The sequence below is a fragment of the Leopardus geoffroyi genome, chromosome A3, assembly GCF_018350155.1.
Source record: "Leopardus geoffroyi isolate Oge1 chromosome A3, O.geoffroyi_Oge1_pat1.0, whole genome shotgun sequence".
Classification (NCBI taxonomy): domain Eukaryota; kingdom Metazoa; phylum Chordata; class Mammalia; order Carnivora; family Felidae; genus Leopardus; species Leopardus geoffroyi.
The window spans coordinates 15,143,988-15,169,415 of record NC_059336.1 but is presented as its reverse complement, the minus strand read 5'-3'; the positions used below and the strand labels follow the sequence as shown (position 1 = coordinate 15,169,415).

At 47.6% G+C, this 25,428-nt stretch overlaps 2 protein-coding genes across 3 annotated transcripts in view; both read right to left on the bottom strand.

Moving 5' to 3' along the window:
* The window catches only part of WFDC11 (WAP four-disulfide core domain 11), a 78,652-nt gene extending 69,796 nt beyond the window's left edge, over nt 1-8,856 (bottom strand). Inside the window, exon 1 of the mRNA XM_045444441.1 lies at nt 7,830-8,856. The gene's annotated coding sequence lies outside the window, so the exon portion shown is untranslated. The remainder of the gene's footprint in view (nt 1-7,829) is intronic.
* A 2,261-nt stretch (nt 8,857-11,117) lies between these two features.
* Nucleotides 11,118-24,322, bottom strand: WFDC3 (WAP four-disulfide core domain 3). Of its 2 annotated transcripts, XM_045444435.1 has the most exons (6): nt 23,766-24,319; nt 23,173-23,304; nt 21,450-21,596; nt 13,478-13,609; nt 11,955-12,140; nt 11,118-11,331 (listed from the first exon to the last, which is right to left on the bottom strand). In XM_045444435.1, exons 1-6 carry the CDS (start codon nt 23,842-23,844, stop codon nt 11,315-11,317), a joined length of 693 nt encoding a protein of 230 aa, XP_045300391.1. In that variant the 5' UTR covers nt 23,845-24,319; the 3' UTR covers nt 11,118-11,314. The 2 variants fall into 2 exon arrangements, with proteins under 2 accessions (XP_045300391.1, XP_045300392.1); XM_045444436.1 differs by lacking the exon at nt 13,478-13,609 and having other exon boundaries at nt 23,766-24,322.
* Between the last annotated feature and the right edge of the window lie 1,106 nt (nt 24,323-25,428).

The following is a 25,428-nucleotide window of genomic DNA, read 5'->3' as shown; positions in this document are numbered from 1 at the left end:
CAGAAACCCTCAGTTTATTCTCTGTATTTAAGATTCTCTTACGGTTTGCCTCCCTCTCTGTTTTTATCTTATTTTTCCTTCCCTTCCCCCATGTTCATCTGTTTTGTTTCTTAAACCCCACATATGAGTGAAATCATATATTTGTCTTTCTCTGACTGATTTATTTTGCTTCACATAATACACTCTAAGTTCAATCCACATTGTTGCAAATGGCAAGATTTTGTTCTTGATTGCTGAGAACAATATATGTATATGTTATATACGTATATGATATATATGTATATATCACCTTCTTATAATTTTTTTCAAAATAAGCAAATATTACTTTTGTGACTTTTAAGAAATTGTTGGATTTTTTTCAAAATATGAAATAACCCAAGGATGATAATCTAAAAAACAAAATAAACAAACAACAAACAAAAAACCCAGCAGCATCAGCACCATTTGGGAGCTTGTTAGAAATGTGGAATCTCAGGCCCACCAGAGAATTGCCAAATTAGAATTGTGTTTTAAAACTATCAGTCTGCTGGGGCGCCTGGGTGGCTCAGTCGGTTAAGCGTCCAACTTCAGCTCAGGTCATGATCTCACGGCTCAGGGTTCAAGACCCGCGTTGGGCTCAGGCTCTGTGCTCACAGCTCAGAGGCTGGAGCCTGCTTTGGATTCTGTGTCTCCCTCTCTCTACCCCTTCCCAGCTCATGCTCTGCCTCTCTGTCTCACTCTCAAAAATAAATAAACATTAAAACTATTAGTCTGCTTTCTGTCTCTGTGGGTTTGTCTGCTCTGGACGTTCATGTGAGTGGAATTATACCATGTGTTCTTTTGTGCCTGACTTCTTTCACTTGGCATGGTGCTTTCAGGGGTTGTCCAGGTCGTGGTACGTGTCAGTACTCCACTCTTTTGTTGCCGAATAATGTCCCGTTGTGTGGGTATACCATACTTTGTCCATTCATCGGTTGATGAATATTTAGGTCGTTGTTATAAGCGGTGCTACTGTGAGCATCCATTTATAAGTTTTTTCTAATTTTTTTTAATGTTTTATTTATTTTTGAGACAGAGAGAGACAGAACGTGAGCAGGGGAGGGGCAGAGAGAGAGGGAGACACAGAATCTGAAACAGGCTCCAGGCTCTGAGCCGTCAGCACAGAGCCGGACGCGGGGCTCGAACTCACGGACCGTGAGATCATGACCTGAGCCGAAGTCGGACCCTTAACCGACTGAGCCACCCAGGTGCCCCTTTTCTAATTTTTTAAATTTTATTTTTATTATTTATTTTTGAGAGAGAAACAGAGTGCGAGTGGGGGAGGGGCAGAGAGAGGGAGATACAGAATCTGAAGCAGGCTCCAGGCTCCAGGCTCTGAGCTGTCAGCACAGGGCCGGACGTGGGGCTCAAACTCATGAACCGTGAGATCATGACCCCAGCCAAAGTCGGATACTTAACTGACTGAGCCACCCAGGCACCGCGGCAGACTAATAGTTTTAAAATGCAATTCTAATTTGGACCTGAGAATCAGTTTTATGTATCAGTTTTAATATGGACACGTGTTTTCATTTATTTAGGGTAAATATCTAGGAGTACAATTTCTGGGTCATGTGATAATGCTATGTTTACATTTTTTTAATGTTTATTTATTTTTTGAGAGAGACAGAGCATGAGTGGGGGAGGGTCAGAGAGAGGGAAACACAGAATCCAAAGCAGGCTCCAGGCTCTGAGCTGTCAGCACAGAGCCCAATGCAGGGCTCGAACCCACGGAGTACGAGATCATGATCTGAGCCGAAGTTGGACGCCTAACCATCTGAGCCACCCATGTACCCCATACATTTTTGATAAACTACCAAACTGCTTTCCAAAGCGGCTGCACCATTTTATGTTCCTTCCAGTAATGTTTGGGGGTTCCAATTTCTCTATATCCTTACCAACGCTTGTTATTCCTCATTAAAGAAAAAAAATTACAGCTATCCTATCCTAGTGAGGATGAACCTGTTTAATGTTTCATTGTGATTTTGACTTACATTTTCTTCATGACTGATATTGGGCATCTTCTCACGTGCTTATTGGCCATTGGTGTGTCTTCTTGCGAGAATGTCAACTCAAGGCCTTTCCCCGGTTTGTAAAAAAAAAAAAAAAGAAAAGAAAAGAAAAGAAAAGAATTTGCCTTTTAACAAGACCCGTTGGTGATTTGTATGCTCATTTTGCAAGTACGAGCCTATGGAAAATCAGGAAGCATCAGGAAAGAAAATCTACCTGAGTAGCTTCTTACAACGAAAGTTTCTCCTGCATCAGCTGCCTTCTACCCATAAAATGTGAAACTCTTCACAGAGTCTATATGGCCCTGAGGATTTACAGTGAGCCGCCTCCATCCCTTTCCTGTTCCTAGTAGTGGCTTATTTCTCTTTCAGGGAATTCTCTCCCCCCATTCTGTGATGTCTTGTGAGGGTCAATTCCAGGAGCCTACTGACCAACTGAAGTCAGGGAACCAGACCATTTCTCCACACATGGGGTGTGTAGGGGCAGCACATTAGTTAAGATCAAAATTCTCAGCTAGGCCATTTTGCTCCCAGAGGACATTTGGCAATATCCAGAGACACTTTGGGTTGTCACAAATGAGAGTGAAGTCTGCTGGCCTCCAGTGGGACGAAGCCATGGATGCTGCTAAACATCACATAATACACAGGACAGTCCCTCCACCACAACACAGAATTACCCAGTCTAAAATGATAGTAGATCCAAGGTTGAGAAACCTTCAATTAGGAATCATATTCTTCCTCTCTCAGAAAAGCTAAAGAGAAAGTGAACATCGCTGTCACAGCAGTGCCACCACAATCCAATCGAGGTGACCTTCCTGCTTAGACAATGTACTTCTTCCTCGTTGACCCTCTCCAGTGCCATCAGTTCCCAACCGTGGAGCCCCAGCTTTCCATGAATCATGTGAGCACCAGTATCGTCCCAACACATTCCTGGGTTTGCTTGATGTGAGATGTAAGGGAGATGATTCATTTCAGAAATACTAAATAAAGGGTATGCTGTCTAATTAATAATAGGTTTAGAATTTTTGGAAATATGTATGGACTCCCCCACACAATGGAGTCCCAAACCCTTAGACACTTCACTTCCTGGTTCTTCTCCCCGTCTCCATTTCACGGGCTTATTTTCACGGGCTTTGCAATGAGCATGCACCAAAGAAACAAAGGGAGGAGGGACTAAAAGTCTCTGCATCACCCCAGGGAATGTACACTTTTTGCAATCAGACTACTTTTTGCCTTACATGGGCATAGGCAACATCCCAGTAAGGCTGTAACCTCTGTAGTACTCAGCCAATGAGGAATCAGGGGAGGGACTTGCATGCTGGGAGATAAATTGTCTGCTGTAGCTGCCCCAAGTGTGCCTGTCCATCAGACACCCGCTCTTGCAAGAACGTTGATTAAAGCCTCGCTTCACTGTGCTCCAAATCTCGGCATCCCTCCTTTGATAGGGTCATTGGTCTTATTTCTAACACTGAGTTAGCCAGTATCTTTCCGTTGCTGGTAACAAAGAACCCTGACCCACAACTACCTAGTCAGATGAGGGCTCCACTCCAGGGAAGGGTAGCCTCACCCAGCTGCTAGGCTAAGCATGCACATAAAGCATCAGCGAAGTAACGAAAAGTGTGGCTTTAAGGAACTTCACTAGAACTTGTAATCAGAAAACCAGAAAGAAACTATTTTAATTTCAGTCTAAATGTAAGCTCTTCATCAAGTACCTTAAACTGTTCATTCTTAGGAGCCCGGTGGTCTGGGCCACTGGTTGGGTATTGAGGCAAGCTTGCTTTAACTTTGAGTTTCAGTGCTAAGAAGGCAGAAGAAAACAAGGGAGAGGAAAGAGACTAGATTGTTTCCATCTGGGCTCAGGGGAGAGAATGGTATAAAAAGAAGCCTATGTTCAAAAGACCAAAAAAAAAGTTAAAACTGGAAAAATATTAAAAATGGAAAGATGTAACCTATAAAATGGAGCACCACAGGACAGGAGAACCTAAAAATTGAAACCAGTATCCCTATATATCAGGAAACATCCGTAGCAATCTATCTGCAAGCCCAAGAAGTGTGCAGAAAATACAGGCTTTGCATCTAAATACACTTATTGGTCTAATTGCAGTGAGATTGAGAGTAAAAGCCTCTGAGGCCATTTAGCAAAGAACATGGGAAACACAGCAAGCAGCAGCTACAGAGTTCCAGGGTGTGGTTAAATATATAAAAAAAAATTCTTATATATTTAAAGAAACCGAACACTTTAACAATTAAAAATCATGTCTAGAGGCACCTGGGTGGCTCAGTCGGTTGGGCGTCTGACTTTGGCTCAGGTCATGATCTCTCGGTCTGTGAGTCGAGCCCCTCGTCGGGCTCTGTGCCGACAGCTTGGAGCCTGGAGCCTGCTTCAGATTCTGTGTCTCCCTCTCTCTCTGCCCCTCCCCTGCTCACGCTCTGTCTCTCAAAAATAAATCAACGTTAAAAATTTTTTTTTTCAAAAATCATGTCTATGACATACCGTTGAGTGACGAAAGCTATTACAGAACAGCAAGAACTTCCTTCCCACACTTGCTACCATATCAACATGAATATCTAAGACAAGGCTGGATGAATGTTCACCAGTTAGCAATCATTATCTATGGACGAGGGATCCTCTTCTTTGGACTTTTCTGTGTTGTTTGAATATCTCAACAGTGATTACACCTCCTTTCTCAAAAAAAAAAAAAAAAAAACTGGAAAAGGAGGAGGAGGCAGAAGGAAGGAAGGAAGAAAAAAAAAAAAGATGCATAATCCCATAATCCTACTGAGTTAGGCTCCCATATCCTCAGAGCCCGGAAGGACTTTCACAAACTTCTAATTCAGAGATTACCAAACCGCACCACACGTTAGAATCCCCTGATTAGCTTTTTTGAAATGTAGCTCCTGGTAGACAAACAAGCAGTTTCTTTTGGCCGGCCCCCACCTTTGACCTACTGAATCAAAATATCTGGGATGAAACTTGGGAATCTGCACATTGACAAGCCCACTCAAGTAACTGTGTTCTAAAACCAGCCTCTGGCAACCTCTCGCCTGCTTTCTGTCTGTATGGATCTGCCTCTTCTAGATTTTTCGTATAAATGGAATCACCCACCGTCGGTGGCCTTCTGTGTCTGGCTTCTTTCACTTAGCACAGTGTTTCCAATGTCCATCCATATTGTAGCATGGATCAGTACTTCATCCCTTTTTGCGGCTGAATAATACTCCACTGGAGGGATAGGAGACATTTTTTTTTATCCATTTATCCTCTCATGGGTATCTGGTTTGCTTCCACCTTCCAGCTATTTCAATTTTTTTTTTCAACGTTTATTTATTTTGGGGACAGAGAGAGACAGAGCATGAACGGGGGAGGGGCAGAGAGAGAGGGAGACACAGAATCGGAAACAGGCTCCAGGCTCTGAGCCATCAGCCCAGAGCCCGACGCGGGGCTCGAACTCACGGACCGCGAGATCGTGACCTGGCTGAAGTCGGACGCTTAACCGACTGCGCCACCCAGGCGCCCCCTTCCGGCTATTTCAAATCTCATGTCTATGAACACTGTTGAACAAGTTTTCCTTGGAACACCTGTCTTCTACTCATTTGGTTACACAGCTGAGAGTGGATTCACTGAGCCATATGGTAATCCCATGCTTAACTTTTTGAGCCACCACCACACTTTTTACTACATTAAGAGGCTACTAGAAAATTTGCAATTATATGCGTGGCTTGCATTATGTTCTATTGGAGAGCGCTGCTCTGGATGTTTCTTTCTGCCCCAAAATTTCACTGATGCTAACCTCTCATGTATACATACCACACCATCTTCCAAACAGGCATAGATTACAGGAAGCTGAAAATCATACCAAGAGTAAAAGAAAGCAAAGAGAATAATAAAAGAGGGTATCACGAAGAGATTCATCTTTTTTCAGAGAAACTGAATAACCATCGCTGACATTTGTTGAATGTGCCCTTTTTGTGTCGGTTCTGTGCCAAGTGCTTTCTTTATATATTCACTCGGCAATCCTGTGAGGTGGGTAATGTGATAACATGATTGTCCTCGTTCATTTTGCACAGAGCCCATGAGCAGCAGCGGAGTCCAGATTTGAACCCAGGCCTCATTGCAAAACCCAAGCTCGTGGCTTCCTGGTAGCCAAGGCAAAAATGAAACATCGGCTCTAGAAAGCACCTTTTCACAGGGGCCAGTAACAGAGGTGATGCCAGTAAAGTTACTTCCCTGCCCATTCTCAGAATGGCTCATGGCCAGAGGGAAACTTTCTCCTGACCTTGAGCTCCACAAAGAACTTGCTCTGTGACTCTGTCCAAGAAACACTGATACAACGTGATCATGTCCCCAAGATAAGTGGTACCCAAACTGCAGGATCATTCCACTTGGTATGAAAAGGCAGGGCTTAATGTTATGTCTTAATTGATTAAGTGCAATTCGGTACGGATCTGGATTATAGACCCTGCTATGTAACGTTTTTCTCAAAGCGACAGGAAACAGTTGGGAGGAACTCAGACAATACTGAACTTTTTCCCTTCACTAGGCTTCTAGAATTTCGGAGCATATTTCTCTTGCCTAGGAATGGCCTATGATTTAGACCTCTGCTGCCCTCTGGTGTCTCTGAGAATAAAGGCACCCAGCCAAGAATTCTTTCCACTCAAAACTGCCCAACCGTTGTTGTTCTCACAGGCCCGCAAAGCAGCGGAGCCCAGGGTCTGAGGACAGGAGCATCTGAGCTCCCCCCAACTCCACACAGGCCTTGAGCCCTCTCTGAACACACACACCCCATCTTCAGGGTCTGGGCTCTGCCCCAGCCCTCACAAACTGCACTTCATTTCCCTCCCCTGGGTGCACTGGTGTCCTGATTCAGGCTGGTGCTGGGACCCAGATTGTTGTTGGAAGACAACAATTCAAGAGTTGCTATCAGTATGAAAGACCAGGATGGCAGAGTGACTAGAATATGAATGAGAAAGCATGAAAGGGAGAGTATGAATAGGTCACAGATACCCAGGGCCAAGCTCTTCCCACCTGGGACCTGCTCAGCTGGACAGAATCTCAGGCCTGGAAGGGACTGTAAATCTCATGGAACCCGATGTCTCTCTCTGTCCCCTTCTCTTTCTCTTTCTCTCCCTGCCTCCCTCTCCCTCTCTCCCCCTGTCTCTCCCTCTCTCCCTCCCTGTCCTCTCTCTCTCTCTCTCTCACTCTCACTCTCTCCCTCCCTCCCTCCCCATTTCTCCCTGTCTCTCCCTCCCTGCATCTCTCTCCCTCTCTGACCTAGAGGGAGAAGCACCCTGCCCCAGCTCATGCAGCCAGTCTGGATTGGAACTCAGAGTTACCCCTACCTGTCTCTCTTTTCCTTACTTCCCAAACCATCACAGTTGATCCCAAACCACTTGCCTACCACCATTTTATAGTGAGAGAAGGTAGAATACCAAAATTATTGCACTCCTACAGACCAAGGTTCAAACCAGCCCTGCCACTCACTCTGAGGCCTTGGGCAAGTTATTTAAACTTTCCCAGTTTTCTCAGGACTTCCCAGGCCTACTGTGAGGATTCAATACGAGTGTGCATGTCAAGCCCAGCACCTGGGATATAGTCAGTGCTCGGTAAGGATTAGCTGTTAATTCCGGGGGGGGGGGGGGGGGGGGGTTCTTCATTCTTTTCCGATGCTTATGAATCTATATGAAGCTGGCCTCCTTGACAAGAGGCGTTCACTTGGGTAGGAAAAGGAAGGTAGCCCTCAAGAGCACCCCCTCACAGGGGGCACAGGTTCAGCCGCCTGCCCCTCTCACCCCACATATCCCACTTACCAATGACATTATGCCTCCCAGAGAGTAAGATCCAGAAGAGCAGCAGGGAGAGGATGCAGGGCCGGTGGTGTCACTGAGGTGGCACATGGGTGTGCAGCCAGGGGTTTCCCCCACCTGATGGTCAAGGAAAGGGATGGAGAAGCTGGGAGCTGCAAGACCCACGGAGTGGTCAGAGAACAGGTCTCAGACGACTCACACTTGAGGACTGGCAAGTATCAGAGCCCCAGAAATCCCTGCCCACTTCAAGGAAGTGTTGGAGGAGGTCACAGAGAGGACATGGTGGCCGCCAGTTGACCTGCAAGCTGACCCTGGGCAGTTGGAGTCTCCTCCCCCTCCCCCGTCCTTGGAGCATAGGCTCCGCCCACCATTCCCACAGCGGGAGCCATTCTCACGGATGTAGCCTTGAGGGAGCAAAGTGTTGCTGAGACCCTCTGGCCGGTACCTGTGACCGAGCCTGGTTAAGGTCCCTCCGTAAACTGTTAAGGTTCTGGTGGGCAGGCGCTGAGATCCTCTGTCTTCCAGAGCCCAAGACCAGCATCGTGTGTAAATCCCCTTGCTTGTTACACCTGCCAGTGTGTAAATTCCCTTGCTTGTTACACCTGCCACCTGCGGAGATCAGAGTGGCCTCTTTTCTCTTTCCTCTGTCTTACCCTGCCCTCTGTGTCTGGGGGCCGGTTTCAGATTTCACCCCTCCCAAGGTGAACCACCCGGAAGCTGAGGATGGGGAGGGGCGTGTGTGTGGCCTTTCCATCTGGTCAGAAGCTAATTTCAGGGTGCAAGTTTGGGGCATCCATAGGAGCAGGGTCCACTGAGACCTGCTCCCCCAGGCCTGAGGTGGAAATGGCCTTAAACTCTGAGGAAGGAAAGGTTCTGATGGCTTTGGTTTAGGGTACAACAGTAGGAAAAGAGGCCTAGAAAGGCCTAGGGGGGCGGGGGAGGCGTAGAATCTGGCTTTTGACCTCCAACTCCAACACAACCCCGAGGTCAAATGCCCTTCAGACCTGTTGGGATGAGCACAGGGTGTTGTATGGAAATGAATTTGACAATAAATTATATTTAAATTTTAAAAAATGTTTAACTAAAAAAAAAAAAATTCAGCCCTTCAGTTCATACTTTCTCTTTCTCTCTCTCCCTCTCCCCCATCCCACCTCTCTCCCCTCCCCTTCCCCCCCACCCCATGTCATTGCTCCCAAGTGGACAAGGTGGGTAGCCCCAGATGAGGAGGGAAGACCTGGAAGGGACCTCTCTCCTGGTGCTCAGCCTGTGCTGTGCTGGGGCTCACAACTTCCTTTCCAGTCCCACCCCCATCCCGGCAGAAAAATCACCCTACTTTACAGTATTTTAAGGTTCTAGGACTGCTGTTTTTCATTGAAAGTTGCTCCATATTGGTTTTTTTTTTAAGTGTGCATGTGTTATTTTGATTTTTTTAATAAGCAATAACACGACAAGCAAAACAATGGAAGAGGAACCTGCCAAAATGTCCAGCAGCCTGTCACACTGACACCTGGGGGTCCTCCTGCGCTGTGAGCCCGGAGCCCTGGGATGGCCATGGACAGGCTCACACCATCTATTCTTGTTCAGATCAGGCAACAACGGACACGTCTGCTCAGAGAGAAGAGTGCTTGGATCATAGCAGAAACCGGAATTTCATAGGCCAGTGTGAAAACAGAGGGAAGGGAGGAACAAAAAAGACAGCAGTGATGGGAATTTTCTTCTTAAGTCGTAACTTGCCTTTTTCCACTAGACTTGGGAATTACAAAAACATCTTTGCAATATTCAAGGTGAGCACTAATACTCTTTTTTTCTTGTTATAAAAGCCCTGCCTACGTTAGCAATTTCTAAATTTTGAATGCATGTGTCCTTTGACCCAATATGACATGTGCGGTTCATTACCCACCTAACCCCAAAGTCATTCTCTCCTTCTTCCTTGCTAATAGAATCTCAGCTTTTATATACAGATGGGGCCATCCCTCAGCCTCAAGGATGAAGCATGTTTAATCAAAGACAGTCACATTTTCCCATTCCCGTTTGCTTTTCCGGCCTCCCTTGTGGCAACAGTTCTGACCGATGAGAGGACAAGGGAAATCCGGGGAGGGGATGGCTTCTGGGGAAGATGGTCTCCATCATTAAAAGGAGAGCACCATCTGAGGTGAAGGTCTTTTCACCACTACATCTTCCTGCTGTGATGTCTGGAGCTACGGCAGCCATCCCACACCTGTGAGGTGACCCTCTCGAGGACAAAAGCCAGCATGCTGAGGTTGGTGGGGAAGGAAGGAATGAGTCTGCACATTGGTGTTGAGGGTAAGTTGCCGAACTAGCCTCACTGCCTCTCTCCAGACTCTGATGTGAGAAAATTAAATGTCTTTATTGGCTAAGCCACTGTTAGTTGGGTTTTCTATTACTTGCAGCTCAAAAAATTCTTCCATTCATTCAATGAACATTGATTGAGGGGCTTTTTGTGTGTGTGTGTCTTTTTTGTCAGACTCTATTTGAGAACCTAGGATTCTACTATTGAGAATTGTCCCCAGATTTACCTGCAAAAGTAGGCCAACATTAAACGTACACGGATTAAGGTCCAACAAGAGCTGACTAGCTAAATTAGCTATTTTCATGGAGTCCCATTACAAGAGTGTATGTGAGGACATAAATTTCTCAAAGATATAGAATGTGATCCATTTTGTATACCTAACAAATATAATTTTTTTAATGTTTATTTTTGAGAGAGAGAGAATCCATAGCAGGCTCCAGGCTCTGAGCCCAACACAGAGCCCGACACAGGGCTCAAACTCAGGAATAGCGAGATCATGACCTGAGCCAAAGTCCAAAGCTTAACTGACTGAGACACCCAGATGCCCTCTAACAAATATAATTTTTAAAAACTGATCTTGATTCCAAGAACCTGAAGATAATTCCTCCCTACAGCAAAGTGACCTGGAGGGGACTTACTGCCTGTCTTGGAGCCACGGGCCAGCCCCTAAGGAAGGAGGTCCAAGGTAGGAACATCCAAACGACTGCAGTAAACCAGTTCCAAGCCCAACTCACATTCTGATAAAAGAAAGGTCAGCAGGCCCAAGAAGAGGCCTGAGGGTCCCACTCCTGAGGCTTGAGAGAGACTTCTGGGGCAAGTCGGTTGAGCTCCCACCCTCCTCTGCCCTCGCCACCTGAGCAGCAACATTTCAGTGTTCTCAGAAAGGATGGATTGCCTAAGGTGCCATAATCCTGCAGCCATGCTCAGACCCCCTAGCTCTCTCTCCTCATCCTAGCCCTCAAACAGCACAGACAAGAAGGTCAGCATGAGCCTTTACTGGGGACAAGCAGCACCGAACACCATTGCCCAAATCCACGGCTATATCCCCACGCTCAGGGCAGCAGCAGGAACAGAAGCAGAGCAGGGAGGGCAGTGAGAGCCCCCCGGAGGGTCACAGCCCCAGGATATCTCCCTCTCCTGGCAGCCAGAACAAGCCCCCTGTAGCAGCTCAGGACAGCTAGGACACCCGGGTCTCTGCAAAAAGAAGAAACATCAGGTCACAACTGTGCCCTCCTGGCTCCAGCTCCCCTCTACCCTAGAGAGGTTTCCCTTCTACACCCTAGAGAAGCATGACATACGTTGCTCCCCAAAGCCTCGAATGGTGCCCTGCTTCCCAGATAATCCAGTCCAAACTGGTGGTGAAGACTCTACTCCTTCAGATACCAACCTCATATCTCCTGGCATGAAAGCAGCCCAGCTGTTCCTTCGCCCACACTTGCCCCACCCCCACCCAGTTCCCCAAACATGTCACACACATTCCACCCTCTGCGCCTGCTAACCACCAGACTCACTGTCCAGCGTGTACTCTGTGCTATTCTCCCTCTGTCACTGCCCACCCAGCCTTTAGGACCCAGATCAGATCCCACTTCTGGCAGAAAGACCTTCCTAAGGAGCCACTCCCACACAGAGAGCCTAGAAGCCCCAGCTCGTCTATTCAAGGATTCTCATCTGTGACACATGACCTTTTTCTCCCAACTAGCCTCTGCAGGGCAAGAACTTTGTCTCGACCTTCTGAAGCCCCCTGCCCGGCACCTAAGCCAGTGCTCGGCACCTAGCAGTTAAGCTGGCTGTTTTCAGCGATGACAGGCTGTACTCACCTAATTCAGAATCAGACCTGAGGGTCCAGCTGGGGTTTGTGGCCAGTTCGGCTCGCAGAATTGGTGGGACACAGAAGCGGCCGCAGCCTGACTTGCAGCACTTTTCCCCGGCCTGGCAGTTCTCATCCGTCATGCAACTGACAATGCACAAGCCCACCAAAATATTTGGACAATCACCACTCCGCCCTGCGAGATAAACAGGCACAGGTAAAGAGACAGGACAGTCGACTCCATGGACTCCACGTTCCGACTGGCACTGAGACTCAGAGGCTCCAGATGAATCCATCCCTGACCGTAACTAGATCTTAACCAAACATCTGGCTGAGAAACCAGGAAGCTACAGCCTCTGAGAATAGGTAGGTCCCCAAGAGAGCGCCTGGACCAATAGTTTTCAAATGGCATCTCAGATTTCCCTCTGGTGGTGCCTCGGGGCTTGACGGCTCTGTGGGCGGGGCTGCTTGGAGTCTGTCAAGACCACCACTCCCTCCCCCACACCTGGGCCTTATAGTGTTACTTCTTCAGGGAGGCCTTGTCTGCCAGACAAGGTTTGGTGCCCTGCTTTGTGTGCCTTTCATCAGAATTTATTACGATGCCTGATCCGTCTACCTTCCCTGATAAACTCTAAGCTACGTAAGGAAGAGAATCTGTCTTCAGAACCTTGAACCCTGCCTGGGAATCCACGTGTTGTCTAAAAACAACATCTGAGCCAGTGATTCTGAAATGGAGTTCTACAGGGCCACGTGGGTGCTTCAGTCAGTTAAGCGTCTGACTCTTGATGTCAGCTCAGGTCATGATCTCGTGGTCGTGAGATCAAGCTCACTTCAGGCTCTGCACTGTCAGGACAGAGCCTGCTTGGAATTCTCTCTCTCTCCCTCTCTCTCTGCTCCTCCCCAGCTTGTGCACTCGTGCACGTGCTCTCTCGCTCGCTCTCTCTCTCTCTCTCTCTCTCTCAAAATAAATAAACTTAAGGAAGAAATTTTTAATGGAGTTCTACAGTCTGGTACAAAAGGAGCATTCAAAAAGATGTCTTTGTTTTTTAAAATATATTGAAGAAACAAAGAAATCAGAGCAGCAATGCTTTTATCTGTTGCATACGTGTTGCTAAGAAATCAGTCAGAAAATCCTGATCTTGGGCAACTCCCTCACTTTACAAACGAAGAAGCTGGCTCAATGAGAGGAGTTTGCTTCCCTGAGGTCACAGAGTTTGCTTCCCTGAGGTCACAGAGCCAGTCGGCAGCAGAATGAAGCCCAGAGGCCACACTGCCCATCTTCCGGCCTCAGGACCCTTCCTACTAACCCACACTGCCTTCCCCTAGTTCTTTCAATGCCAACATGGGCCCCTGGGCCCTAGAAAGGGACTGGGGGGGCTTTAGACTGGGGGGCTGGGGGGCTAGGAGGACAGGAAGCATGAGAACTCTTACCACCACCCCCCCTCCAGAAAGGGAAAGACAGGAAGGCCAGAGATGGCTCCCTCCCCATCCCACCCTGGAACTCAGGACTTCTTCCCCAAGGAGCCAACATACCTCCCTTAATGTCTCCACGGCAGGAGTGGCCACAGCCGGTGCTACAGCATTTAAGCCCCTGGGGGCAGGACACGTCCCCATCACACAGCTCCTTACACGGAAGGGGGTCAGCCGGACATTCACCTCCAGGCTCTGCCATAGAATCATAGCATTGGGGCCCGGAGGTGTTCAAGCCCAGTGTTTCTGGTTATTTTCACTGTGACTCTTGAGTGCAAAATACATCTTTCATTGTGTATGTTAATCCGTATGCATGCCTCAAACGTATATATTTATGTACACACATGTATATACTCTATAGTCTATTTCTTCTTTTTTTTTAATGCTGGCCGTCAACTACTAAACTGATCTCAAGATTTGCAGTCTGGGAAACATTGCTGAGGTCTAACCCACTGTGGCAAACGTACCTATTGCCAGCCCCACAGTCACTCTCCGTCCCTCCTTCCTGTGGTAGGTGGTGGCCCCCAGTGAGCCACACCTCCCATACTGTCTCTGGGCTGGGCTGTAAGGGACTTGCTTTGACCAACTGGACACCAGCAAGTGTGATGCAGGCAGAGATGCAATGTAAGCACTTGCATACTGGGGCTCATCCTCTTAAAACAATCCCCCCACCACCACCGCCTCCTTGGAAACCAGCCACTATGCTGTGAAGCAGCTTGGGCTCCACTGCAGAATGATGACATGCCCCGAAGAGACGCATGAAGAGAGGCATCCTGAACATTCCAGCCACCGTCAAGTTCCCCGCTGAGCTCCCAGCTGCAGCCAGCTTCATGAGTGACATGGTTGCACCATGTAAGTTATGAGAACTAAGCTCAGCCAACCCACACAGCTGTGAGAAAGAGTCAATTGCTGGGATTTTAAGCCACTAAGTTCAGGAAGTGTTTGTTATGCAGCCATGGACAACAGAAACACTTGCTAATAAAGCCACAGGTTCGTGCAGAGTCAATGAGCCCAGCCAGCTACAGTGAGTTGCTTCCCCATATTACCTTGTAACTAGAGGGACCAGAAATGAAGACATAAGCTGGGAAAATTCTGCATTCCCGACCCAGGTAATGCTCCTTTCAAAATGCCCCCTGGCTTCTCTTTCTTCCAGTGCAAAGACAGACATAACACAGGGAGGTAGAGCCGTCTTTTCTCAACCATGAGGCAACTACTATGAGGACAAAGTCAGGGAATGCAAAGGAGAAAGAAAAAAATAACCTCATCCTTGTTAGCATCATGGAGCCACCACACCAGCCCTGGTACCTACTTCAGGACCTTTCGCTATATGAGAAAAATGTTATACCGACTCCGTTAATTTTCTGTTGCACACAGCCAAACATCCCTGATGCGCCCCTTCACCACCCCTATGAAGATAATGACGCTCAGAGAAGTGAAGGGGTTTGCCCAGAACTACAGAGTGAGTCAGCGGCAAAGCAGGACACAACTCAGCCTCTTGGTTTGCAAGGAAGCACCCTTTCTACTACACCATCCTTAAAACACACAGGCACCAGGCCAGGTCCTCTGGAGCAGGCACTCCCTAAGAAGTCACACCCAAAACAAACTGATTCACCATGATTCATTCATCCCAGTGTTTGTTTCAAGTTTTTGAAATGGAGAAAAGAAGTGGCAGGCAATTAAAAGCATTGTAGAAAACCAAAGCAGGACTGGCCCAGGACCTTTGAATAAGAACATGTGAGTACAAATGCATATGGCTGCCGGGAAGTCTGCCGTGATGGAAAAAGCAAGTGCTGGACTCCAAGAACACGTTGCAGCTGAACAATCAAGGTCTAATAACCCTGCATCCCAGGATTTTCCTGAACAGCCCCCCTTTCAAAGATTCTAGGCCAATGGCACATCACATCAAACCTGATTTTTAAAAAAATTTATTCATTTTTGAGAGAGAGAGAGAGAGAAAGAGAGAGCACAAGCGGGGAGGGGACAGAGAGAGAGGGAGACACAGACTCCAAAGCAGGCTCCAGTTTCCAAGCTGTCAACACAGAGCCTGATGTGGGGACTCGAACCCACAAACTGTGAGATCATGACCTGAGCCGAAGTCAGACACTTAACCAACTGAGCCATCCAGGCGCCCTTCAAACCTGATTTTTTTATCCAGAAAATATGGCCACTGTAACTGCCGATGTACCCCTCCACACCTCCCCTCCTGTTTGACAAACACTAAAAATCTATTTAACAAAGAACAAAGCCTTTCATCCACAGTTAAGAAGGCTGGGCATAAAAACAATCTTCCTGGTGAGAAAAACCTAGCAACATAACTCCTCACGGAATTATACTGAGCAGCACCCTTCCCAGATTTCACCACTTTGCTGAGCTTGGCCCCAAAGTGACCAATGCCAGGAGCACTCTGCACTTTCTGCCCTCATCTTCAGGACCAGGCATTGAGACCAAACCTCTACTCTCTTCCACGACAGGCTTCCTTGAGGTCCCTGGGGTTTTGTCAAATACCAGAAGCATTGAATGGACTCTTGGGGAACAGGCTAAAGCCCTGAGGGTCAGAACATATGCCCTTTGACCAGGGCCCAGCATGGGCCCCCATATCTGATGCCTAAATCCCTACCAATAATTCCCTACTCTCAGCTCAAACACTGGAAAGGGGTGTCACGACCTCCAAGCCAGACTATCCCATCCTTGTACTTTATACTCAACTAAAATCTGGCTTTCTAGAAGTTCTATCCATTGGCCCTTGTCCTATCCCCAGAGACCTGAGGAAAACATGGCTTGTGCCATCCCCTTAGATAGGATCCTCTGCCCTTCACCATCTCAGCTTTCCCAGACTAGATAAGCTCAGTTCCTCATACCGCATGGTTTCTAGGCACCTCACAGTTATCTTACCAGGAACCAGGATGAGAAATAGGGAAGAGAGTCAGGATGGGAATGGTCATCCCCACCCTGCAAATATGTCTCTATCCCAAGACCCCAAGCTATCACCAAAAAAGAGTGGAATAAAAATATGAAACCCAGGAAATACTCGGACATAGGCTTTACTGCTGCCCCAGCTCCAACCTTCCACTATATCCAAGGGAAGGACTCCAGGTGCTGGCAGAAAAGTAAAACCTCAAAACTTCTTAAGCCAAGACAGGCCCTCAGAGCTATCAAACCTACTTCTCTTGCAAACAGACAGACAGACATCCAGGAAGAGGGGGCAGGATTGGCCTGAGGTCAATGGTGGCAGAATTGGGTCCCAAATTCCCAGCCCTGACACTAGATCCGGTGCCCTTTAAACCACATCATTATGACTCCCTACATTCCACGAGGATTACCCAAAAATGAATCAATAAGAGCTAGGACTTGCTTAGCTCAATTCTGACAAAAGAGAAGACCTAGTAGTAGAAAGTTTTAGGGATTAGGAAAATGTATCAATAAACCAGTGTGTTGGGAGTCTCAAAGACAACTCCTAGGCTGGGTGATTTGCTAAGATTCACAAGACTCAGAGTACAGTTGGACTCATGGCCATGATTTATTACAGCAGAAGGATACAAAGCAAAATCATCTAAGGGAAAAGGTGCATGAGGCAAAGCCCAGAAGAAACCAGGCACCAACAGTCTTCTTCCGGTGGAATCACATGACACATGAAAACACATGTGAAGTGTTGTCTACCAGGAATGCTCACGAGAGACTCAGGGTTTTTACGGGGCACTCTCTGCCTAGCAGATACGACTCTTACCAGTTACGGTGGTAGGAACACTCTCAAAAATCTAACTTCCCAGAAGCCAGCCAGGGCCAATGTTACAGGCAGGCCTTTCTAAGAACATCAATCTCAGGCCTGCTACATTAACTCTTTTCTCAACAACCAGCAGTGAAGTTTCAGGAAAAGGTCATCCAAGCACACAGGGAGCCCATGCCACCCATCTGTCCAAAGGATATAATACCCACGTTGTAATAAGCAAAACAGTGGTCACAGGTCATGGAGAGTGATCACGTTTCATGGTGTGAGAGAGGGGACCATGAGGGATCTAAAGGAGACAACTCTTAGACCATAATCTGAGTCTTTGTTCCAATACCTCTTCCTCCCCAAGTGCTCCCATCACTCAACTTATTCAAGCCACACACCTAAGCACTGTTCTTGACACTTCCTCTCCCTCAGCACCCACATCCACTTACTTCTTCACCTGTCAACTCAACCTTGAAAAGTACTCCAAGTCTGCCAGTTTCCCACGTCCACACCGTCACCACCCTGGTCTAAACGGTGCTCACCTCTCCCCCAGCCTGCCACAACGGCCTCTTAACTGGCCTGCCGTCTGCTACATTTGCCCCCATCCATCCATTCTTCACACACCAGCAGGGTGGGGATTTTAAAATGAAAACCGGGGACATCTGAGTGGCTCAGTTGGTTGAGCATCCGACTCAATTTTAGCTCAGGGCATGATCCCAGGGTCGTAGGATGGAGTTCCCCATCAGGCTGTGCTCTGAGCATGGAACCTGCTTAGGATTCTCTCTCTCTCTCTCTCTCTCTCTCTCTCTCTCTCTCTCTTTCTCTCTCTCTCTCTCTCCCCTCCCTCCCTCTGCCCCTCCCCTGCCCATGTGCATGCTTTGTCTAAAAAATAAAATAAAATAATTTTTTTAAATGAAAACTGGACCAGGACTCTCCTTCCACACTTCTGTACTTCCAATGAGCAAATAAGTGAGTGAGCAAACAGACAGGCCAGACTTCAGACAGGTGGAAAGCTGAACAGGGAGGCACTGGCATCACAGTCTGAGCTGTTAAGCATTATTGGTAGGTTTTGTTCCGGCTTTTTAAATACATTTCTTCCAAACTGTATGATACGGACTGAATGTTCGTGTTCCCCTAAAATTCGTATCTTGAAATCTAACCCCCAATGTGATGGTTTTAGGAGATGGGGCCTCCGGGAGGTGATGAGGTCAGGAGAGGGGAGCCCCCATGAATGGGATGATGCCCGTATTGCCCTTCCGCCATGTGAGGTCACGGTGAAAACACAGCAGTGTGTGAACCGGGAAGCCGGCCCACACCAGACCCTGACTACGCTGGCACCTTAATCTTGGACTTCTCAGCCCCCAGAATCATAAGAAATTAATTGCTGTTATTTATAAGCTACTCAGCCCATGACACTCTGTTAGCGCAGCCCAAAGGACTAAGACACTACATTACCACACTTTGAGGTAAACTTCCTCATCTCCACTTTTACAGATGAAAAAGGTGAGGTTCAGAGAGATGAAAGGACTTGCCCGAGGCCACACAGCAAGCAGAGAAGCCAAGACTCAGATGCAGGTGCAGACGAGAACTGCCTGAGGGGAGCAGGTCCCAGAGTCTGCCCTGAGCCCTCTGGAGGCTTGACTGTCCCTCCACTGTACCAAACAGACCAGCACTGACGATGGTAAACCTCTGGCAATGTCAGAACTGAGGGAAAGCAGGAACCACCCAGAGCCCAAGACAGACGGCTTCCTGTGACCTTGAGTATAGCAACCAGTCCCATTGGGTGAGTGGGCCAGTGCAGGACGGAAGCTATAGAAAAGTCATGAACTATGGACACAGCAACCGGGATCGCTTCCGGCCAGTCTAGGAACCCCACTCGGCCAGTGCACTCTGGGAGATCTTCAGGGGAATCACTACTGCAGCCTGCCTGGCTCGAAGGGAAGAGGAATCCCCATCAGGGCTGGCCAGGCCCCAGAGCAGCTCACAAAGTGCCTTGCCTGGGTGCCAGCCTCACCCTCGGCCCCCGTAATTCAGCCATCAGCTTCACACACTGGGAAGATTGTGCTGGGCCCTACCGGCTGGCAGGGAGTGACCCGCCTAACACAGATTCCCAGGCTCTGTTTCCAGAGCTGGGCCTCAAGAGTCCTGGCAAGGAGTACAACCCTCTATTCTCTTTTATGGGCAGGGCGCCCAAAAGATCTGCCTAAGCCAGACACAGCCCCACTGGGTTACAGGGAAGGGGCCCACCGCCTGGGGAGGTTTGGCCAGAAGGAAAGAGATTGTCACATGTTGTGGAGTTTCAGGGTCTCAGAGAGGGAGTGATCAGGGGAGGAGAAAGCAATCCTGATTCGCGACAAAAGGAGTTGGTTAGAAACTGTACTCCTGATGAAGCCCGCCTTAGTAGGCGAGAGGAAGGAAGCTAATGTGTAATGTATTACTAAACACCTTACATACTTTGAATCATTGCAACAACCTCCGAGGCTTATTCTTTCCATTTTATAGAGAAGGGAACTGAGGCTCGGGGAAGCAGAAGACACTTGACCAGGGACACGCTGGCCAGTAACTGGTGAGCCTTCAGGTTTGAACCCGGCTCTCTGACAACCAAAGCCTACTCTTTTCGACTGTAATATTCTGCCACATGCACTCAGAGGAGAGAATGGTTCGTTTCTTCAGAAAACATAATGGGAGGAATGATGTAAGACCCCATTTAAGACAACAAAGAAGATAATAAAGTATCTTGGGCATTACCCTATCAAACGGTATTTTAAAACTATAAAATACCCTGAAACACACCAAATACACTTGGACAGTGGGAAGACAAAGATTCAACATAAAAATATCAGCTGTCCCTAAATTAATGTATACATCTAACACCTCTCCAATAAAAATAGCCTCTGTATTGGGGGGGGGGGGGGGGAGTGATAGACAGTATGATAATAAAATATATTTGGAAGCACAAACAAGCAAAATTAACCATAAAAATCTGGAAACAAGAGAGAAATGAGAAGGGGCTAGACACAGGAGACAGACACATCATCAATTCCTAATACCTTTGGCGGAGGCAGAGGGAGGGGGAGGGCCTCTCAGGGAACGAAGGAGGAGGCAAGCAATCGAGCAGAAAGTTCTGTCACTTCCACCTCCTGACCTCCAAATTCTCTCCACTGTGTCACCTTTCCTGCCAACCCCCTGATCTGACTGGACTCCATCCTCAGCAAGAAGCATCCGGTCCCTCCCTGTCTCTACTCCAACCGTACCAGCCTTCTTTCCATTTCTCTAACGTGGCAAAGCTCCTCCTCATCTGGAGACCTTTGCACTTGCTTCTTCCTCTTCCTGGGATGCTCATCACACCCTTCGCCTGGCTAACCTCAACTCCAGGTGAAATGTCACTGCCCCAGACAGGCCTTCCTTGACCACCCAGTCCAAATCCAGCACCCCCTCTTTCTATCTCTCAGCACCCATTAGTTTTCCTCCATATCCTTCTCACAGTTGGAAAGTGTATGTTCACCTGCTCATCTGGGAAACCTCTTTCTCCCGCAACAGACCACAAGCTCCGAGAAGGCCGGGATGGGAGCCCCTTTGTTAACCACAATATACCCGGAGCCCATGCTAGATCTAGGAAACAATAAACATTCAACAAATAATTGGTGAAGACATAATGTGTAAACGGAGAATTTGGGGCATGAGAATCCTGCAAAAGGCAGGAGAAATCTCTTTCAAACACCTCTCTACCAGAACCAGAATAAAACAGGGCACATTTCCAGTAGGAGATGGCCATCCTAGGTGCGGACAGAGGGGACATAAGGCCTCAGAAGCAAGTGAGCAGGGAAACGCTTGCTGCCTTGCATAGGTACCAAGATTCTATCTTGCTGTCTCCCTGCAGATTCGCGAGCTAAGAATTAATAGAGAAGACTGCAAATGACAAGGGGAATTGAGAATTAGCCAACAGCTTTCAAATCTGAGGTACCAAGATTCTATCTTGCTGTCTCCCTGCAGATTCGCGAGCTAAGAATTAATAGAGAAGACTGCAACTGACAAGGGGAATTGAGAATTAGCCAACAGCTTTCAAATCTGCCTGCCAATAAGGACACGCCAAGATTTCCATTCTGGCAGCCTCCTCTGCCTGCCTGGACCACATACCACAGATCATCATGGCTGGTAACCCTTCGTCTATCTTTTTTTAGAAAAGTTCTCAGAACATGGCAGGCACTTAATTATTGTTTTTCAGAGTAAAGTAAAACCAGCAATAAGATGGTATGGGCTTATTTGAGAAAGGAACAAGCAGGCCCCCAAAGAGCCCATGGGGCCCGAGGTAGTGCTTCTTACCCAGCTTTGGTTGAGAGGCTGGGACCACACAGCTCTTGTTGCAGCCAAACGCGCAGCATTTCTTTCTACCTGGACAAGTCTCATCAGTGACGCACCTTTGGAAACAGGATTGTTTCCGAACAGCCCTGGGACAATCTCCTTTCCTCCCTGTAGCAAAAAAGGGAGACAGCCACACACTCAAAAAAGAGAGAGAGAGAGATAATGGTGCCCGGTGGCACCCACGGGTGTAGCAAAAGGGAAAATCAAAGCAAGGAAGCCCTGAGCTTCTTTAGGACTCTCAGCTCTGGTGCTAGAGCAGAGACAGTGATAACAGCTCACATTTACTATAAGGTTTACTGAGTTTACCTGTGCCAGGAACCTCTCATTTAATCCTCACAACAATTATCCCCATTTTACACATGAGAAAATTGAGGCTTAAAAGCTTAACACTTACAAAGAGCTGTTTAAAGCTTACCTAAGGCAATCACTTCTCGGCCTTTTGGCTAAGATCAAGTGTAAAGCTTACCTGAGGCATGGAAAGCCTGCTTGGCTCTGGGGTCTACTCTTTTGATCACTACCTTTTTTTTTTTTTTTTAATGTTCATTTTATTTTTTAAGAGAGAGAGAGGGAGACAGAATGTGAGCAGGGGAGGTGCAGAGAGAGGGAGGGAGACACGGAATCCGAAGCAGGCTCCAGGCTCCGAGCTGTCAGCACAGAGCCTGACATGGGGCTCGAACCCATGGACCGTGAGATCATGGCCTGAGCCAAAGTCAGACACTCAACCAACTGAGCTACCCAGGTGCCCCTTTTGATCATCTACCTTTAACAGTTTTCCCTGCACAACTTTGCCCTCCAGTCTTCACAGGAACCCCAAGTTCAAATAAAAGACAGAGGGGCACCTGGGTGGCTCAGTCAGCTAAGCATCTGACTCTTGATTTTGGCTCAGGTTATGATCTCACAGTTTGTGGGTTCGAGCCCCGCGTTGGGCTCTGCACTGACCACACAGAGCCTGCTTAGGATTCTCTCTCTCTGCCCTTCCTGCACTCATTCTCTCTCTCTCTCTCAATAAATAAATAAACATTAAAATAATAACAATAGGGGTGCCTGGGTGGCTCAGTCAGTTAAGTGCCTGACTTTGGCTCAGGGCACGATCTCACGGTTCGTGGGTTCAAACCCCATATTGGGCTCTGTGCTGACAGCTCAGAGTCTGGAGCCTGCTTCAGTTTCTGTGTCTCTCTCTCTGCCCCTCCCCTGCTCATGCTCTGCATCTCTCTTTCTCAAAAATAAATAAACATTAAAAAAGTAAAAATAAATAAATAAAATAACAATAAAAGACAGAGATCATCTGTTATGTGTTCTTTCCTGATAAAAGACAAAGAACTGGGAACTGAGTGATTAGAGACCCCAAAAGGAGGAGGAGGGTCTGCAAGCAAGCTAGATCTCAAGAACCAATCCAGGGGCACCTGAGTGGCTCAGTTGGCTGAACGTCTGACTTTCGCTCAGGTCATGATCTCTCAGTTCGTGGGTTCAAGCCCCATATCTGGCTTTGCTCTGCCTGCTTCAGAGTGTCTCCCTCTCTCTTTGCCCCTCCCCAGCTTGCACACACATACGCTCTCTCTCAAAAATAAACATTAAAAAAAAAGACAGAGAGAGCAATGTAGGAGGTAGGACGCTCTCCAGGTCTTTCTAGCCCAGAGGCAAGGTCAGAAAGCACACCTGGATTTTGCCCGTCCAGCCAACATACCCTTCGGAATGCCTCCTCGGCAGACCCGACCACAGCCGTTGCTGCAGCACTTCTGCCCAGCCGGACATGATTCGTCCCCCCGGCACAGCTCTTTGCACAGGTTCTTATTAGGAGGGCATTCTCCTTCTTTCACTGCAAAAGATAGCACGCGAGATTGGGGGAACTGGCTGGGCCTCAAGAAACAGGGAATGAAAGCCAAGTGCACTTCAAGGATTTTTCAGGCTCTGCAAACATTCCTATCCAATATCTCTGCAACCACTTTCTCCTCCCCCCACACAACCAGCGACGCGCGCCCACCACGACTACACAACCAGCCACTTTGTGGATAAAGAGAGGGAAAGGTTGGGGTGATCTTGTTCCCATTTAAGGAGCCCTAGGGAAAACCTAGAACCTCTAGTAAGCCAGACTGGAAGTCCTACCTCCAAGCCAGGAAGACCTACCCTGGCTGTCCTGAGAATCTACACGTCCAGTCCTGTCCTACAGGGATCACCATTTCCACAAATAAGGACTCTCACTTCAGAAAGAGGCAGGGGATAATTTCTCCTTAGTCACTTTCTATTACTGTCAGCCAAGGAATCCAAGTAATAGCTCACCATGCTCTCCAGAAGCCACCCAGGATATCAGGGACCCAAGAGCAAGAAGTGCCTTCAGGAGGAAAAGGCAGCTCAACATGACGATGGTGCTGAGGAGTGAGATGAGCACTTAGTCCAGGCCGGAGGTATACACCTTGCCCAGAGCATCAACCACAGGAAGGGCAGGACTAGGAGACTGGCCCAAACCCAGCCCCAAAGTCTCCCCTTGTGCAATATCCCCCAGGATGTCTTCTCCTGACAAAAAGAAAAGTGACTGGTCGCTGGTGTGTGGGAAAATTCCTGGCACTCCCAAAAGGCCCATGTGATGATGGTGATCAGACTCTGTAATGCAATACACACAACATCCCTGGACAATGATGAGGAACCTGTTCAGTAGCTGGGGAAATGTAGGGAGGGCCACTAGATAAAGGAGCCTCTGGAAGGACCCAGCCGCAGCCGAAGTGACAGAGGGAAGGACCAGAGACACGACTTAATAATAACCAAAGCTAATAAAATGTACTGTGGCTCCTGTTCATCCTAGCGACCCAGAAAACAGAGAATGGAACAGACTACTTAGAAACCAGCCAAAAAAAAAAAAAAAAAAAAAAACCTACAGTAAAGCCATGTTTGAGTTTGTTCACAACTAATACAAATGCACCAAAAACCTACATCTTGGTCCCTGTAGCCATACAGGCCATTTTTGGATTGTGTGAAAGCAAGCTGACAGAATCCAAAAGAAGTTGCTATGACTCAAGTAGTCTAGACAATATATACCCTCCTTTCTTTATCTCCTCTTCCTCTGCTTGTTTTTACTTTATCTGTCTGTACTATTTGCGACTTTAGGCAGGCATGATATTTAATGGTATCCACCGACGCTGCTTAGCCCAGTAAGGTTAAAGGGCAGAGGAAATTCAAGGCCCAAAGTAAAAATCTCCTTAATAGAGACACAGAGTTTGGTGCCATACAGTTGCCTCATCGTTTTAAGGCTGATGTGGGAGCATGGAGATAATTAACATTTGTTGACGACCTAACATCTGCTTTATTTGTATTATTTATTTTAATCCTCACAATAATCTTGCAGAGGTAAGAAAGGCGATTCAGAGGGGTTGAGAAAGAGTGCCCAAGGTCATTAAGCTAGTAAGTAGTGGCTACCAGAATTTACTAATAGTAACGATAGATGACATTGCCTGAGGGTTTACTTGCGCCACAGTTCTAAGTGCTCTACATGAATTAACTGCATGTAGTTAATCCTCACTGCAATCTTATAGGTTAGGTACTATTATCCCCACTCTACAGATGGAAAAACTGAGGCACAGAAAGAAACGTGGGTCAGTTAGTAGTAGACCAAAGGTAGGCAGCCCAATTGCATAGTCAATGTTGTTAATCACCATATCATATTGAATTGGAACTCAGATCTTTCTACATGTAAAACTCGTGTACTTTTTACTCCCCCATATTGTGACCTGGTAAAAGGAACTTTCTCTACCACCCATAAATCGATCCGGTTCTCTTCACGGACCTCTTACCTCTAAGCCAGAGCTAAGAGGAGCTCCATAGCTGTTAACCCCTTGCATCCCCTGCCCATCCCAGAATCACCCCTCTGGGGATAGAAGCCCAGCTCCCTGGGGCTTGGGGAGTCCACGGCCCAAGACCCAACCTTCATTATGATGCCTTCAGATGCTAG